At 44.1% G+C, this 14,285-nt stretch overlaps 1 protein-coding gene across 1 annotated transcript in view; it reads left to right on the plus strand.

Moving 5' to 3' along the window:
• The window catches only part of RAB5B (RAB5B, member RAS oncogene family), a 35,817-nt gene that overhangs the window by 13,998 nt on the left and 7,534 nt on the right, over window positions 1–14,285 (plus strand). The window contains exons 2-4 of the mRNA XM_018560810.1: window positions 4,045–4,313; window positions 5,869–6,020; window positions 12,556–12,678. Of these exons, the coding sequence (XP_018416312.1) occupies window positions 4,151–4,313; window positions 5,869–6,020; window positions 12,556–12,678 (438 nt within the window). The 5' untranslated portion in view covers window positions 4,045–4,150. The remainder of the gene's footprint in view (window positions 1–4,044; window positions 4,314–5,868; window positions 6,021–12,555; window positions 12,679–14,285) is intronic.

The following is a 14,285-nucleotide window of genomic DNA, read 5'->3' on the forward strand; positions in this document are numbered from 1 at the left end:
TTTCCTTTATAAACCGTTTTTTTTTTTAGGGGGGGGGGGGGGGTGTTACAAAAGGTATGTACCCTGGGTGTTCAATACACTAGGTCAGGGCTGGACATATCCCAGAAGACAGGCTGCCTATGCTCCTTAAAGTGACAGCTGGTGCCTAACGTTTGAGGTTTTCTCTAGTTGTCAATAGTGCTGGTTTCTTTAAAGGAGAACTATGAGGGGAGTGCTTTTCACTCACCTCATAGTTCTAGCCGACCTGTGACAATGAGACTGTCACAGGTCGGCTCAATAGATCGGGAGGTGAGCGAACACATACCGGCGTTCGCTCACCTCTCGATCCTGTCACGGCTCTCTGCCGTGACAGGGGAGGGGCTGGATTCCCCCCGCTCCGATCCGCCTGCGCTAACTGGCGGAACAGACGGGGCGGGTACAGCTGGCTCTAACTCTAGATAGGCAGAGCCAGCTGTCAGTCACGCAGCTGGGCGGATCCCGGCACAATTGTCGGGATCCGCTTCAGCTGCGGCGTCTCGGTATACTGAGCCTAGGGTGACGGGAGGACGCTAGTTTGTGTCCTCCCGTTACCCTAAGGAGAACTATGGGGAAAAGCCCTGACCCCATAGTTCTCCTTTTTAAAAAAAACTCCTGCTGGATCCCAGATTGGATGGGCTGCCTCCTGAATTCCATATTCATTTTCTACACTCCTGTATTAGGTATGCCACATTTTTTATTTAAAAATGTATATACATTTCCTGGTTTTCCTTAGACCAGGATTTTTTTTTTTTCAGGTGTTCCTGTGGGGCAAAAAGGTCAAGAATATAACTGCTGCCTCTGACTGTTAGTCTTACACAGTGAGATTTGGTGATGGTCACTACTGTATTGCTCAATGTTCTCCTTGACGGAGAGAAAGCCATATCTGAAGACCTGCAGGATCTCTCTGCTTTATTCTTTCTGTGGATTTGCGTTCTCCACCTCTCCTGGTTCTTCTTGAGTATTACCCCACTAGTCTTTACGTGGAAAAGATCAGCTGCAGCAAGCCTATGTGGGGAACCTTTTTGGTGCCATTTGCATATTTGTAACATCACTTGTGGGCCATACAAAATTATCAACTTAAAAATGTAGCCTGCTTTATTTGGTCAAACATTTCATTAACTCACCCCTATTGTGATGGCTGGAACTGCTTCTCGTTGGTCACATTGTTATCCCCCTTCATGTTCTGGTCACATTCAGCGATGAGCACCTCACCCTCCGCAGCCCCTCCTGCCACCGCACTGAGCGAGAGCAAGCACCTGCGCAATGCTCCAGACACTATCGGCATAGTCACGGTTGGCTGCTGATTTGGTCATTCAGATTGTAGCCGGAAGCCGTCCTGTCATTCAGCGATGCACCTGATGCTTCCTGGTCTGGGCTGTGTAATGTGTGGGAAGTGCCATGTGTCGGACGCTGTAGATGGGGAGGGACGGATCAGCCCTTACAGTCTGCAAGACCCCAATAGAGGAGCCGAATCTTAGGGCCAGACCGAACGATCCTGTGGGCTGGACGTTCCCCACCCCTGCTATAGGCAATACTGATGACTAGGCCTTTGCCTTCATGTCTTTTCTGGGCACAGCTTCCACAATACAGGTTCTCTTTTACTTCTTCCACTGCTTACATCTGATACAATTTACAGGTTTTCTGTCCCCTTTGCTGATTTGCATAATTCTGTCATTTTCAGCAGATATTTTTCCACTGGAAATGAGAAGGAATTGCCTAGATCAGATTTATCCATTTCTGTTGCTAAACATTCTCTATCATTTGCAAGCACACCATTCTCAGGATCTGGCTGATTGCAGGCAAGGGAATGCTCCTAGATCTGTCCAAACATTTATAAATAGGCCCCACTGTTTTAATCCATTTTCACTTCCTTAAACCCTAAGCACATGCAGAAGCTAAGAAGTTGAAGGCTAGTCGGTCATGCACAGATTGCCACAAAAATCCCAGCTTTCTTGCTTCATTTTATAGGAATAAAAGCACAGCCCATGTGATGTTAGCCCTGATCACGGGACAAGATGGATTAACTTCTCCAATTAGCCTTTGTTTCTATTTTATTGGCACCAATGGAGGAATGTGCAAGTGGTTCCACACTAGTCTACTCGCCGTAATGTGTACTAATGTTGTGGTAATATGCTTACATAGTGTTAATAGGCTGCTTAATGTTCTTGTAAAAATCCAATGAAGCTGTATTATAAATATTAGATAATAATGAATGTACTATATTGTAGTATAAAGTAGAGCTGCAGCTAACGATTATTTTCAAAATCGATTAGTTAGCCGATTATTAAGTTCGATTAATAGTTTTACAACTTTGCAGATCTCTTGGCTAATAGCTGAGAATGTTGCCTATTGTCTTGCAACAGCACAGCTGCTTAGAAACTCATTAGCACTTGAAACCCTCACCTATTGTTTTTTATTCTATTTCTTAATGGCATGCAGCTTATACAGTGGAGCTAATCTATAATTGCAGCATGCAGCCTAGCTGTACAAACCCCATGTACAGTATGTAGTCACAAAATGGTTGTCGACTTTCATGAAAATGCATTGTGAATCATTTAAATGTTATCAGGCTTTAACTGGTCAGTATGTACTTACCTTTGGAAAGACACATGTAAAGTGCAACTGAAGCCAGAAACATGCTTTATGTTTTGGATAGAGTGGGGAGGGATTAGAACCTCTCTCAGGTTTGTATTGCTCTGTGTCCTCATTGGTGACATTCACCCCCTCTTTTTGTCCTGGTGACTGCTCTCACTGACAGTAGAAGGAAATCCTACATTTTTGTCAACAGGAATAGATGGGAAATCTTCCAACGGAGACACTAGTTTTGGTGACCATGCTGTCCACCAGGGATTTCCCTCTCTTTGGAGGGATTTCCTGTTGCGGCTATCAGACAGGAAGTGAAGGGAAATCTCCCCAATGGAACACAGATGGCAAAAAAAAACACCTGGCAGGGTTTTGGCTTCAGTTCTATGTTAAATTCATCCATGTATTATCTGAAAGCGTTGAACAGGTGCATAATTTAATGAAAAACTCCGGGCACAAGTCTTATTAACCCTTGTAGTGGGGCTACCCCTGCACTGTAAGGTTAACAGCTCATTTTTGCCTAGGGTAAAAAATAAAGTTAGGCCAGTACCTGGAGCCTCTCTTCCCCCTCTGCTGCGGTGGTCTAAGGTCTCTGAGGAGTCATATCCTATACACAGTGTATAGGATATGAGGACACCCTAGGACAGTGGTTCTCAACCTATGTAACCTCGGGACCCACATTTGTCCTTGGTCATTAAGTTTGCGACCCAAGTTGCACTGCAATGGAACGCACAGCATTGTGGTATTGCACTTTCCGGTGCGGGCGACCAAACTGTGGGTGGGAGGTGCGTTTGGGGTGCCATTCAAAAGATCCACCCAGTCTCCATACCTTACGAGAACTGGAGTTGATCCTCAGCCTGGGGTCCAGTGTGCTGCTGTACTGTGACGGAGCTCCATCCATATGTGCATTGCTTGTACAGCTCCCTTTGCGTGCCCTGTAGTAGCCAGAATGTGACAACACTCTGGTCCATGAAACGTGAGGGAGCTGTAAGTATAGATGGAGCTCCCTTACGGCCATAGCCCCATCCCACCTCAAGCTGACACTCTGCACCGGCCAGCATATTTTGAATGGCTGTTTGGCGGCAGAACTGATAGTGCTGCACCAGGGGGAGGCTGTTGAGCTTTTCACCTAGAAAAGTGGAAGGCACGCGGCGGCCCACTGAACTTGGGGTCGCGACCCACCAGTTGAGAACCACGGCCCTAGGACATACCATCACTGTATCAGAAGAGGGGGCAGGCTGGAGGAAGCGTGGCAAAATAAAACGAGCAGTTATCCCTTGCAGTGCAGGGGGTAGCCCCACTGCAAGGGTTACTAAAATTTGTGCCCAGAGGTCTTTATAGTAATCCATTATCTGTCGTCTTTATGCAAGGATAGATTAATATATTGTAGTTATTTGGAAATATGAAATATACCTGTATTTTTTTGTATTTATTCCCCATTAGATTTTTGCAACATTTGAACACCAGCTGCCTGTCCCTAACAGCCCCTAGAGGATCCCGCACAGTCCTCCAACTTTTGGAGTGCTCCTTGTAAATTTGTTTCAAGGAAATGGCCGGAAGAGGAGCAGCAAGGCCGAATGGTCAGTCACAGGGCAGTAAAATCTGCCAGTTCAAGTTGGTATTGCTGGGTGAATCTGCAGTGGGCAAATCCAGTCTGGTGTTGCGTTTTGTCAAGGGGCAGTTTCATGAATTCCAGGAGAGCACAATCGGAGGTAGGTTATCTAAACGGAAGGTGGTTTCTGGAAATGTAGACTTTCACTTGTGAAAATGTTGGAAAATGTATTTGTTTGTCCTCTTAGATGGCTTCCCTAATGTATTCCAATTTATTCCGAAAAAGTCGACTAAAAGAAATGTATTTAACCTGCATGGACAAAGTATTGGTTTGCCTTTAAAGGAGAACTATGAAGTGGGTGCTTTTCACTCACCTCATAGTTCTAGCCGACCTGTGACAATGAGACTGTCACAGGTCGGCTCAGTAGATCGGGAGGTGAGCGAACACATACCGGCGTTCGCTCACCTCCCGATCCTGTCACGGCTCTCTGCCGTGACAGGGGAGGGGCTGGATTCCGATCCGCCAGCGCTGACTGGGGGAGGGGGCCGGTACAGCTGGCTCTGCCTCTAGATAGGCAGAGCCAGCTGTCAGTCACGCAGCTGGGCGGATCCCGGCACAATTGTTGGGATCCGCTTCAGCTGCGGCGTCTCAGTATACCGCGAGCTACAGCTTGCAGTATACTAAGCCTAGGGTGACGGGAGGACGCTAGTTTGTGTCCTCCCGTTACCCTAGCGAGAACTATGGGGAAAAGCCCTGACCCCATAGTTCTCCTTTTTATTATTATTTTCCTTAAGCTGGCCACACACCAGTAGAATTCCATTTGCGTTTTTTTCTGCAATGTTCTTTTAATCCTCCAGTAGTTAAAGACGAAGTGCAGGGAGAGTAAAAGTACTCTCCCCGATCCTTGGAGCTGTCGTGGGGCACTGCAGCTGTTTTACCAAATGAGCTGAGCAATTATGTAGCCACTGATAGGTCAGCTCTCTGTCTTTCCTCTCTGTGGAGAGCGGAGACTATCACCTTCCCTCATTGTTTGCCCAGTGCTCCCTGGAGGGACAGACAGGGGAAGGTGCTTGCATGGCTGGCTCTAGTGAGGCGGAGTGAGCTGTCACTTAAGCAGCTGGCATGTATCCCAAAATTATTGTCAGAATCCTTCCTGGCTGCAGCATGGTCCTGCACTGTCAACAGACAGAGGCCATTTGCCCACTGTCTGCCGAATTTGGCTCACAGGAGTACATTTGTAAATGCCCAAAAGAGCAGTAAAGCTAAAAAAAAAAAAGTTGGCTTTACTTTTTATGGCCCATTTCAGACGGGCGGTTCGATCAGGCCTGTCTTTTCGGTTTTTTTTTGTTTTTTTGGCGGACCCGACCAGATGCCCAATGTAACTTTATGGGCGGCCAGGTCTAAACGGACAGGCTTCTGTTTATATCCGATTGCCACTGGCTCTGGACAGGTCTGGGAAAACAAAAGATACAGTGTTCTGTTTCGCCAGACCTGATCGTGGCGGATCAGGGGTAATCTGATGCAAACGGACACATGTCCATTTACTTCCAATTCCCCATAGACTGACATGGGTCTATATGTAATGGGAAATAATTTCAGTTTTTTCATCTATCACATTTAAAAACATTTTTTTTTTTGCTCAACTTGTTATCTGGTCAGTATACATATAATTGTGAGATCTTGTATCTTCCCCTCTTTTCTGCATTTCTCTTTAGCTGCATTTCTCACACAGTCAGTTTGCCTGGATGACACAACAGTAAAATTTGAGATCTGGGATACAGCGGGACAAGAACGATATCACAGTCTGGCTCCTATGTACTATCGAGGTGCACAGGCTGCCATCGTGGTCTATGACATCACTAACCAGGTAATTTTCACATTTTTGAAAAAAAAAGAGTAATTACTTTTCTTGTGTTCTGCAATATGATTTCCAGAATCCTGGCGTATGAGTAAAGAAGTGGCGGAAATATAACTTTCGGTCATATAAACACCTCTAATGAGTTAATAGACAAAGATGACACCGAGCACACAATGTAAAATGATAATATATTTTACTTATAAATTCTTAAGAGTATTTTTAAATAATTTGAAATGATTTTGTAACGATTTGTGAAGCCCAATTTGTAATTTTGGATAGAATGTGGAAATGTTAGAACCCTTGTTGGGTTTTTACTGCTGTTGCTGTACCCTCTGGGGGGGGGGGAAAAACAAAACCGTTTTGGCTTTACATACATTTTATTCTGTAAAAACGAATCATTTGGTATAGCCTCCATTTCCAAAAAGACATTCATTGATTCAGGTAGGCGCGGGATTAAAAAGGTATTTGATATGTTCCTTAGCACTGGTATTCTGGGCTTGTGTCGCTTGGAAGGTCAGTTAGTCAATGTTTAAAAGCCTGGTGCTCACTTACTTCAATGCTTTTGCTTACCTAAACCAAAATATGTTCTACTGGCGTGAAATAAAGTGACCAGTCTATTGTCTTGATTGGAAATGCACTGATACTAGTACTCGTACTTGCTTAAATGCTCCCGATACCGGAATTTCCGGTATTAGGAAGCAGGGCGGCGAGTCATTACACTCCGCCTGGCTTCCTGATAGGCCAGGAAGCTGGCTTTATGCTCCCTCCCCCATCACCAGGGAGCATGGAGCTGGCTTCCTGGTCAATCAGGAATTCAGGGGACTCGCCCCTGGCTTCATGATTGGCCAGAAATCCGGCTCCATGCTTCCTCGAGGGAGTGAATAGGACGAGGGAGCATTGAGCCGGCTTCCGAGGTAATCAGGAAGCAGAGAGGCGAGTCATTACATGCCTCCCGGCTAGTCAGGAAGCTGGGTGGTGAGTCATTACACACCACCCGGCTTCCTTAATGGGCTTTCGCCATCGGCGAGTACCGAAAAAATATTGGTACTCGATACCAAAAAAACGGTATCTGTGCATCCCTAGTCTCGATTGTCTCCCACTGCTTGTCCTCTGCTGGCTACATTTTGATGTCAGCTTACTGGTGCCAGAGAATGTATTCAATCTGTTATTAATGACAGCAGCGATATGATAACTGAACCTGCATCTCTATCCAACAGAACTTTGATGGCTAGACAGTATTTTGGTATAGTCTGTGCTGATTACAACCCAGAGCCCCTTCAGCATACTACTCCCCTGGTAGGCAGTGGATGGTGTTTGGTAGAGCTGCAGCTAACGATTATTTTCAAAATCGATTAGTTAGCCGATTATTATGTTCGATTAATCGGATAAAAAATGAAAAAATACATTTAAAAAATGGCTCCAGTGATGGACTACTAGTTTGTATTGAAATTGTAGTCCATCACAGGAGCAAGCTTGGAACGGTGGAAGTAAAAAAGAAAAAGAAAAAAGTGTGGGGTGCAATATAGTGAAATGAAAAGTGTAAAATTATACAGCAATGAATGCAGAACGGCACCGGCTATAGAGGACTACAAAACCCAGCAATACTACATTATACAGCGCAATGCGGAATACCTCCAGCTATAGAGGACTACAACACCCAGCAATAGTACATTATACAGCACAATGCAGAATACCTCCAGCTATAGAGGACTACAACACCCAGCAATAGTACATTATAGCTGGCGGTATTCTGCATTGCGCTGTATAATGTACTATTGCTGGGATTTGTAGTCCTCTATACAGCGCAATGAAGAGTACCACCAGCTATAGAGGAGTACAACAAATCCCAGCAATAATACATTATACAGCGCAATGCGGAATACCACCAGCTATAGAGGAGTACAACAAATCCCAGCAAAACATTATACATACAGTGTATAATGTATTGCTGGGATTTGTAGTCCTCTATAGCTGATGGTACATTGTGCTGTATATTATACCATCAGCTATATAGGAATACAAATCCCAGCAATACATTATAGAGCATCATGTGTGGGAAAGTGCAGGCTTACCTGAGCAGTCTTCCAGCAACTTGTTCCTGAGATCGGGCCTGTCTATCGGCGGCTGTCATCCGCCCACACCTGCTCCTCCTTACTTCTTCTCCCTGCGTCTCTGTGCCGATCGTAGATTTGGGCGGGCGGTGAGCGTGAGGCGGTGTGGAGCGTGGATGCGGGCGGGCGGATCTGGCAGCGGCGAGCGTGAGGTGGGGAGGAGGTGTGGCGCTCAGCTGTGTGGAGCCGTGAATAGGGCCAACCAATCAGAAGCCGATTAATCGATGATTGAAAAAGTTGACAACTTTTTCAATCGATTATGTCGATTAGTTGTTGCAGCCCTAGTGTTTTGCCATCTCTGGCTTTGTAAATATCTTTGTTATAACCAGGAAATAACGTTTCAAAAAAAAACATTTAAACCGGGAAATATGAAATATTGCATGCTAAAATGGCATTAAAATCAGGAGATAAATCTTAAAAATACATTCCAGTACCCTAAATATTAACAAAAATTTGTCTTATTTGTGTATCACTCGGCTGTAGATCCTCGAATCATCTCAGAATTGGTGCTGACACTGTCCTTCCTTCTGGAGGGTGGCTACTTTTGTTCCCCATGATTTGAGAATCTACAGCCGAGCTATACACAAATATGATACAGTTTTGTTAATAGTTAAGGTACTTGAATGCATTTTTAAGATTTAACCCCTGAGTTTAGTGTCGCTTAACCACCTCCGGGCAGGCCGTAGTAAAAAAAACGGCCGGCCCGAGAAATATTGGATGTTAAGAGGTGTTTATTTTTATCCAGTAGATGGAGCTTTAGTCTCTCTTTTCATGTGTCTTCCAGAGACTACTTAGCAGACTGTTGTGAAAACCAATAATAGTCCAGGAAGGCTTTGTCATGTGTAAATGTTTTTTTCCATTTGTATAATGTTATTTGTTAAACATAGATTGTGTACATATAATAAATAATCTGTGTAAAAACCTAATCCGAATCATTATAGTTTACTTTCTAAAGTCTAACTCTTTAACTTTATTGTAAACTTTTGTTTTGTTAGTTTTATATAAATTGGCAAAGAATTAAAACTTCTGGGATTCTCTTCCACTTCTTGCCCCAGTGACACCCATAGCAGAAAAGTGGGGAGCAGTTATCACCAGGACAGGAACACAGTAATAAGATTGTCAAACATTCTAGCCCCTCTTCACTCTACCAACATTTGTCACCTTTTGGAGAGATTTCTCCTTACTTTTAGACCATATAGGAGTTCTCCCTAGTAGAGACCAAGATGTCAGCTTAAACCTGACAGAAACTCTAACCTTTCCCATCTCTATCTAAAATGAAACTGCAAGTTTTGTCCAGAGTTGAGCCTTCAATCAAATGGAGCTAAACAGAATCGGAACTTATCACTGACCCCCTTCTCTCTGCCCTACACCATCAGCTACGACACAAGATCAAATTATCATTATTCATTGGTCCTATTCATTGACAACAGCTTTGTTCTGGGCTGTCTTATTGGTAATGCCAGTGTACCGTAATTTGCCTTCTTTCTGGGTAGACTTGTACCTCATCTTCTGGCATGTGTGCCTGCGTTCACCCTTTGCTTTACCCTAAGATAAACAATCTGTAGAAGTAGCCCAATCACTAAATTCTCATGTGATCTTTAACATGTTACTATAACTTGACTTATTCTTTTTCTGTTAATTAAAGGAGAACTATGAGATGAGTGATTTTCACTCACCTCATAGTTCTAAGCCGACCTGTGACAATGAGACTGTCACAGGTCGGCTCAGTAGATCGGGAGGTGAGTGAACACATACCGGGTTCCCTCACCTCTCGATCCTGTCACGGCTCTCTGCCGTGACAGGGGGAGGGGCTGGATTCCCCTCTCCCCGCTCCGATCTGCCAGCGCTGACTGGCGGAACGGAGGGGGCGGGTACAGCTGGCTCTGCCTCTAGATAGGCAGAGCCAGCTGTCAGTCACGCAGCTGGGCGGATCCCGTCATCTACGACGGGATCCGCTCCGGCGTCTCGGTATACCGCGAGCTGTAGCTCGCGGTATACTGAGCTTAGGGTAACGGGAGGACGCTAGTTTGTGTCCTCCCGTTACCCTAAGGAGAACTATGGGGAAAAACACTGACCCCATAGTTCTCCTTTTAAAACGATTCATTTGCAGCTTTTAATAAATGAATACCTGGTAATTTGGTCATGAAGCTTCCGGTTATTGAGTGGCAACATTCAGTCCCGGTCTCCCAGCTTTGCTCCTCCTCACATGCGCTCCTGGTAGAGACTACAAATGGCCATGATGACACACGCTGGGCAGTTGTTTGTAGGGCTGCAACCAACTAATTGATTAATCAATAATGAGAATAGTTGTCAACTATTCTCATTATCGATTAGTTAATTGGATCCCCTAGGTCTCTCTTCCATGCTGGGAGGAGGGCACAGCAAGCAGTGGGCAGGTACAATAGCCAGCCTGCTATTGGCTATTGCCATTTGAAATGGCCAATAGCAGGCTGGCTATTGCACCAGCCAACTACCTGCTGTATTTACATTCAGCTGCCGACTGCGGAATCTTTCCACTGGCAGCTGTCATTCCCTGGCTGAAGCTGTTTATGTGCCATGTACTTACAATACAATTATTTAAAAAAATGATAGGTGATGGGGAAAAAGTAATTTTTCGATTTGTCTGACAAATTCTGCTGCTGGGGGTGCGTTGCAGTGCCATTAATTTCAATGGCATCCCAAATGCACCTCCCTCCCAGGTGTGATCGCCCGCACTGGAACGCACGGCACCGCAATGCTGAGCATTCCAGTGCACTGCAGTTGCAAGAAATTGTGCATGCAGTTTTATTCTGAAGTAAACTCTTTTTGTTTGTAACACTCCATTTGTGTATTTTATTTTAAATTAAGGATGGTATTTCATTTATTTTTATTTTTTTTAATCCAAATAATCGGCCAACTAATCTATTATGAAAATAATCATTAGTTGCAGCCCTAGTTGTTTGATACTCGGGGCTCCAGCAAACTGAATGTCGTCCATTAGAGTGTTAATCTACTTTAACACTTTGGTCAATTATGCAAACTTCAATTCAACAATCTTAAACGTGGACAGATTGTGTCTGTGAAATAACAGTTATTAGAACAGTTTTTACTTTTATTGTAATCTATGAAAGATTGAAATGATTAAAACTGAATCCAAGTTATATTTTGACTTCATCCCGCGTCAACCATTATTTTTCATAATGATTATGTAGATATTCAAAATGAGCCTGATAATGTGTTTCCATTTTACGTGTGAGTGTGTGTACAAATACATGATATCTTCAAAGCTGAGTCACATATAGCGCTTATCAAGCTTTGTGCAGCAACGGCAATCTCCAGGCAACAGGGAGGGAAAGAAGTTTGAGTACTTGCAGAAAATTTTCATTTACTGAAACTTACCAAGCTTAAAGGGAACTCAATTTGTGGAGACCTGAAACATACCAGTTAAAGTGACATTAAACTCGGGAGTTAAATCTTACAATTCAAGTACCCTAAATGTTAACAAAAATGTATCTTATTTGTGCATCACTCAGCTGTAAATCCTCAAATCATCTCTGAATTGGTGCTGACACTGTCCTTCCTTCTGGAGGGTGGCTCTATGGTCCTTGTGTGTGTTTAAAGGAGAACTATGGGGGTCAGGGTTTTTCCCCATAGTTCTCCTTACGGTAACAGGAGGACACAAACTAGCGTCCTCCCGTTACCCTAAGCTCAGTATACCGCGAGCTACAGCTCACGGTATACTGAGACGCCGCAGCAGGAGCGGATCCCGACATCGATGTCGAGATCCGCCCAGCTGCGTGAGCGACAGCTGGCTCTGCCTATCTAGAGGCAGAGCCAGCTGTACCCGCCCCCTCCCCCGTCCGTTCTGTCGGTCAGCGCTGGGAGATCGGAGCGGGGAGGGGGGATTTTTAAGATTTAACTTCTGAGCTTAGTGTCACAATAATATGGAATTGTTTCATTTAGAGGACTAATTTGCCTATGCTGCAGAGGCTTTATATGCTTTATCCTTTCAGAGTTTTAATAACCATGACTGCAAGTATCATGTAGAATTCTATAATGTGGTGTGGTTATAAATTGATAAACTTGCTTTCATTCACATTTTTCATAAATTATCCATTATTTGATGCACAGCTGCTGGGTTGTCATATTGGGCTGTGGTTTGAAGAGACTATTGCTGAAAAATCAATCAAAATCAATGACAGCCCATATGGTGCTCTCATTCTGCACGGCTTTATTTGTCAGGAAATGATCCATTATTGCCAAGAGCTGTTGAAGGCTGTCAGTATTTATTGTTTGAATAGTTATTACTTTTTTTTTCTTTTACTGTGGGTAATGTAAGGACATGGTGACAACTGACATCTGCTGTCATCATTTGAATCTCCGTGACATTTGTTTTTCCAGGACTGTAATGTTAGCTGCCTTCTTCACATTCTTGAATTCTTGTGTTATCACAGGAGACCTTTGCCAGAGCAAAGACATGGGTTAAAGAGCTACAGAGACAAGCCAGCCCAAACATCGTGATTGCGCTCTCTGGCAACAAGGCAGACCTTACTAATAAACGCATGGTTGAATATGAAGTAAGTACTCTTCTTGATGATCTCATTTTTGCTGCTTTTTGTTGGATTGGTTGGAGGTCTAGGATTGTGGATGAATTGTATATTGTTACCTTGACCCTGCAGTTTTTGAGCAGTGAGGAGAGCAAAATACATTCAAGCTTTTGTTTGTGTGTTTACTACAGGGGATGTTTATAATTTGACCTGTGCAGGCTCCTGGTACATTCAAAAAAAAAATAAACAGGCAAAGGGGCTTTTGGAATTCATCTATGCATTTATGTGCAGTGCCATGGCTGCAAAAGAATAACATTAAACAATGTGGCCATTTTTTTTCCCATTGCTGTTACCGACTGAACTGCAAATTTAAATTTTCAATAATGTTAATGTAGTAAATGGCTAGTATAGCAGTTCTATATGATGTACTACCTTTATAAATAGAAACAGTCACCTGGCCCATGCAGGCCCTTTGACACCCCTTACTTGTGCTCTCCTTATGCTCCTTTCTTTCTCACAGTCAGGGACACTACCTGGTGCTTCCAGTTATGGGGGAGTATGTGATCTTCCCTGTAGTGCTTGGGTTTAGCAGCTGATCTCTTTAAGGTTTAAGCACTATCAAATTACTGAGGAAGTCACGTCACTGCTTCCCCTAGTCACAGACATCCATTATTACTTCATTTTTTTTCACGAAAATCCATATTGGAACAGACCATAAATGAGGGTATCAGTATTAAAGGAGAACTATGGGGTTAAAGCTTTTCCCCATAGTTCTCCTTAGGGTAACGGGAGGACACAAACTAGCATCCTCCCGTCACCCTAGGCTCAGTATACCGTGAGCTGTAGCTTGCGGTATACTGAGACGCTGCAGCTGAAGCGGATCCCGACAATTGTGCCGGGATCCGCCCAGCTGCGTGACTGACAGCTGGCTCTGCCTATCTAGAGGCAGAGCCAGCTATACCCGCCCCCTCCCCAGTCCGTTCCGCCAGTCAGCGCTGGAGGAGCGGGGAGGGGGGAATCCAGCCCCTCCCCTCTTACGGCAGAGAGCCGTGACAGGATCGAGAGGTGAGCGAACGCCGGTATGTGTTCGCTCACCTCCCGATCTACTGAGCCGACCTGTGACAGTCTCATTGTCACAGGTCGGCTAGGTGAGTGAAAAGCACTCACCTCATAGTTCTCCTTTAAAACTATGCCCTATTTGCTTTGGTCTTTGTCCATCATTTAGCTCGTGTACATTCTTCCTAATAACTTTCCCTTCTATTTCTTTTTTTTTTTACTTTCTGAGATAAAGGGATGGGGAGGCAGAAGGGACAGAGGTTCTTGGATGACCCAATATACTGATCTTCATTTTCATCATTTATGCCCCTGCATTAAAGAAGCAAAAACGTTGCATGTTTTGCTGCTGTCTTGGCTTCATCAGGGGAAAAAAATGCATGCCACGCAAAAAAATGGGCTGTACACCAGTAATATACACAAAAAAAATAAATGCTGCATTTGCGATGCTATTTTATACCTTCCTTATTTCATATACTTCCCATAGATGAACAGCTATTTCTCTTTTTTTCAATGTGTGTTTTAAAGGAGAACTATGAGGTGAGTGAAAATCTCATAGTTCGAGCCGACATGTGACAATGAAA

The sequence above is a fragment of the Nanorana parkeri genome, unplaced genomic scaffold (assembly GCF_000935625.1).
Source record: "Nanorana parkeri isolate BGI_ZX_2015 unplaced genomic scaffold, ASM93562v1 scaffold478, whole genome shotgun sequence".
NCBI lineage: Eukaryota > Metazoa > Chordata > Amphibia > Anura > Dicroglossidae > Nanorana > Nanorana parkeri.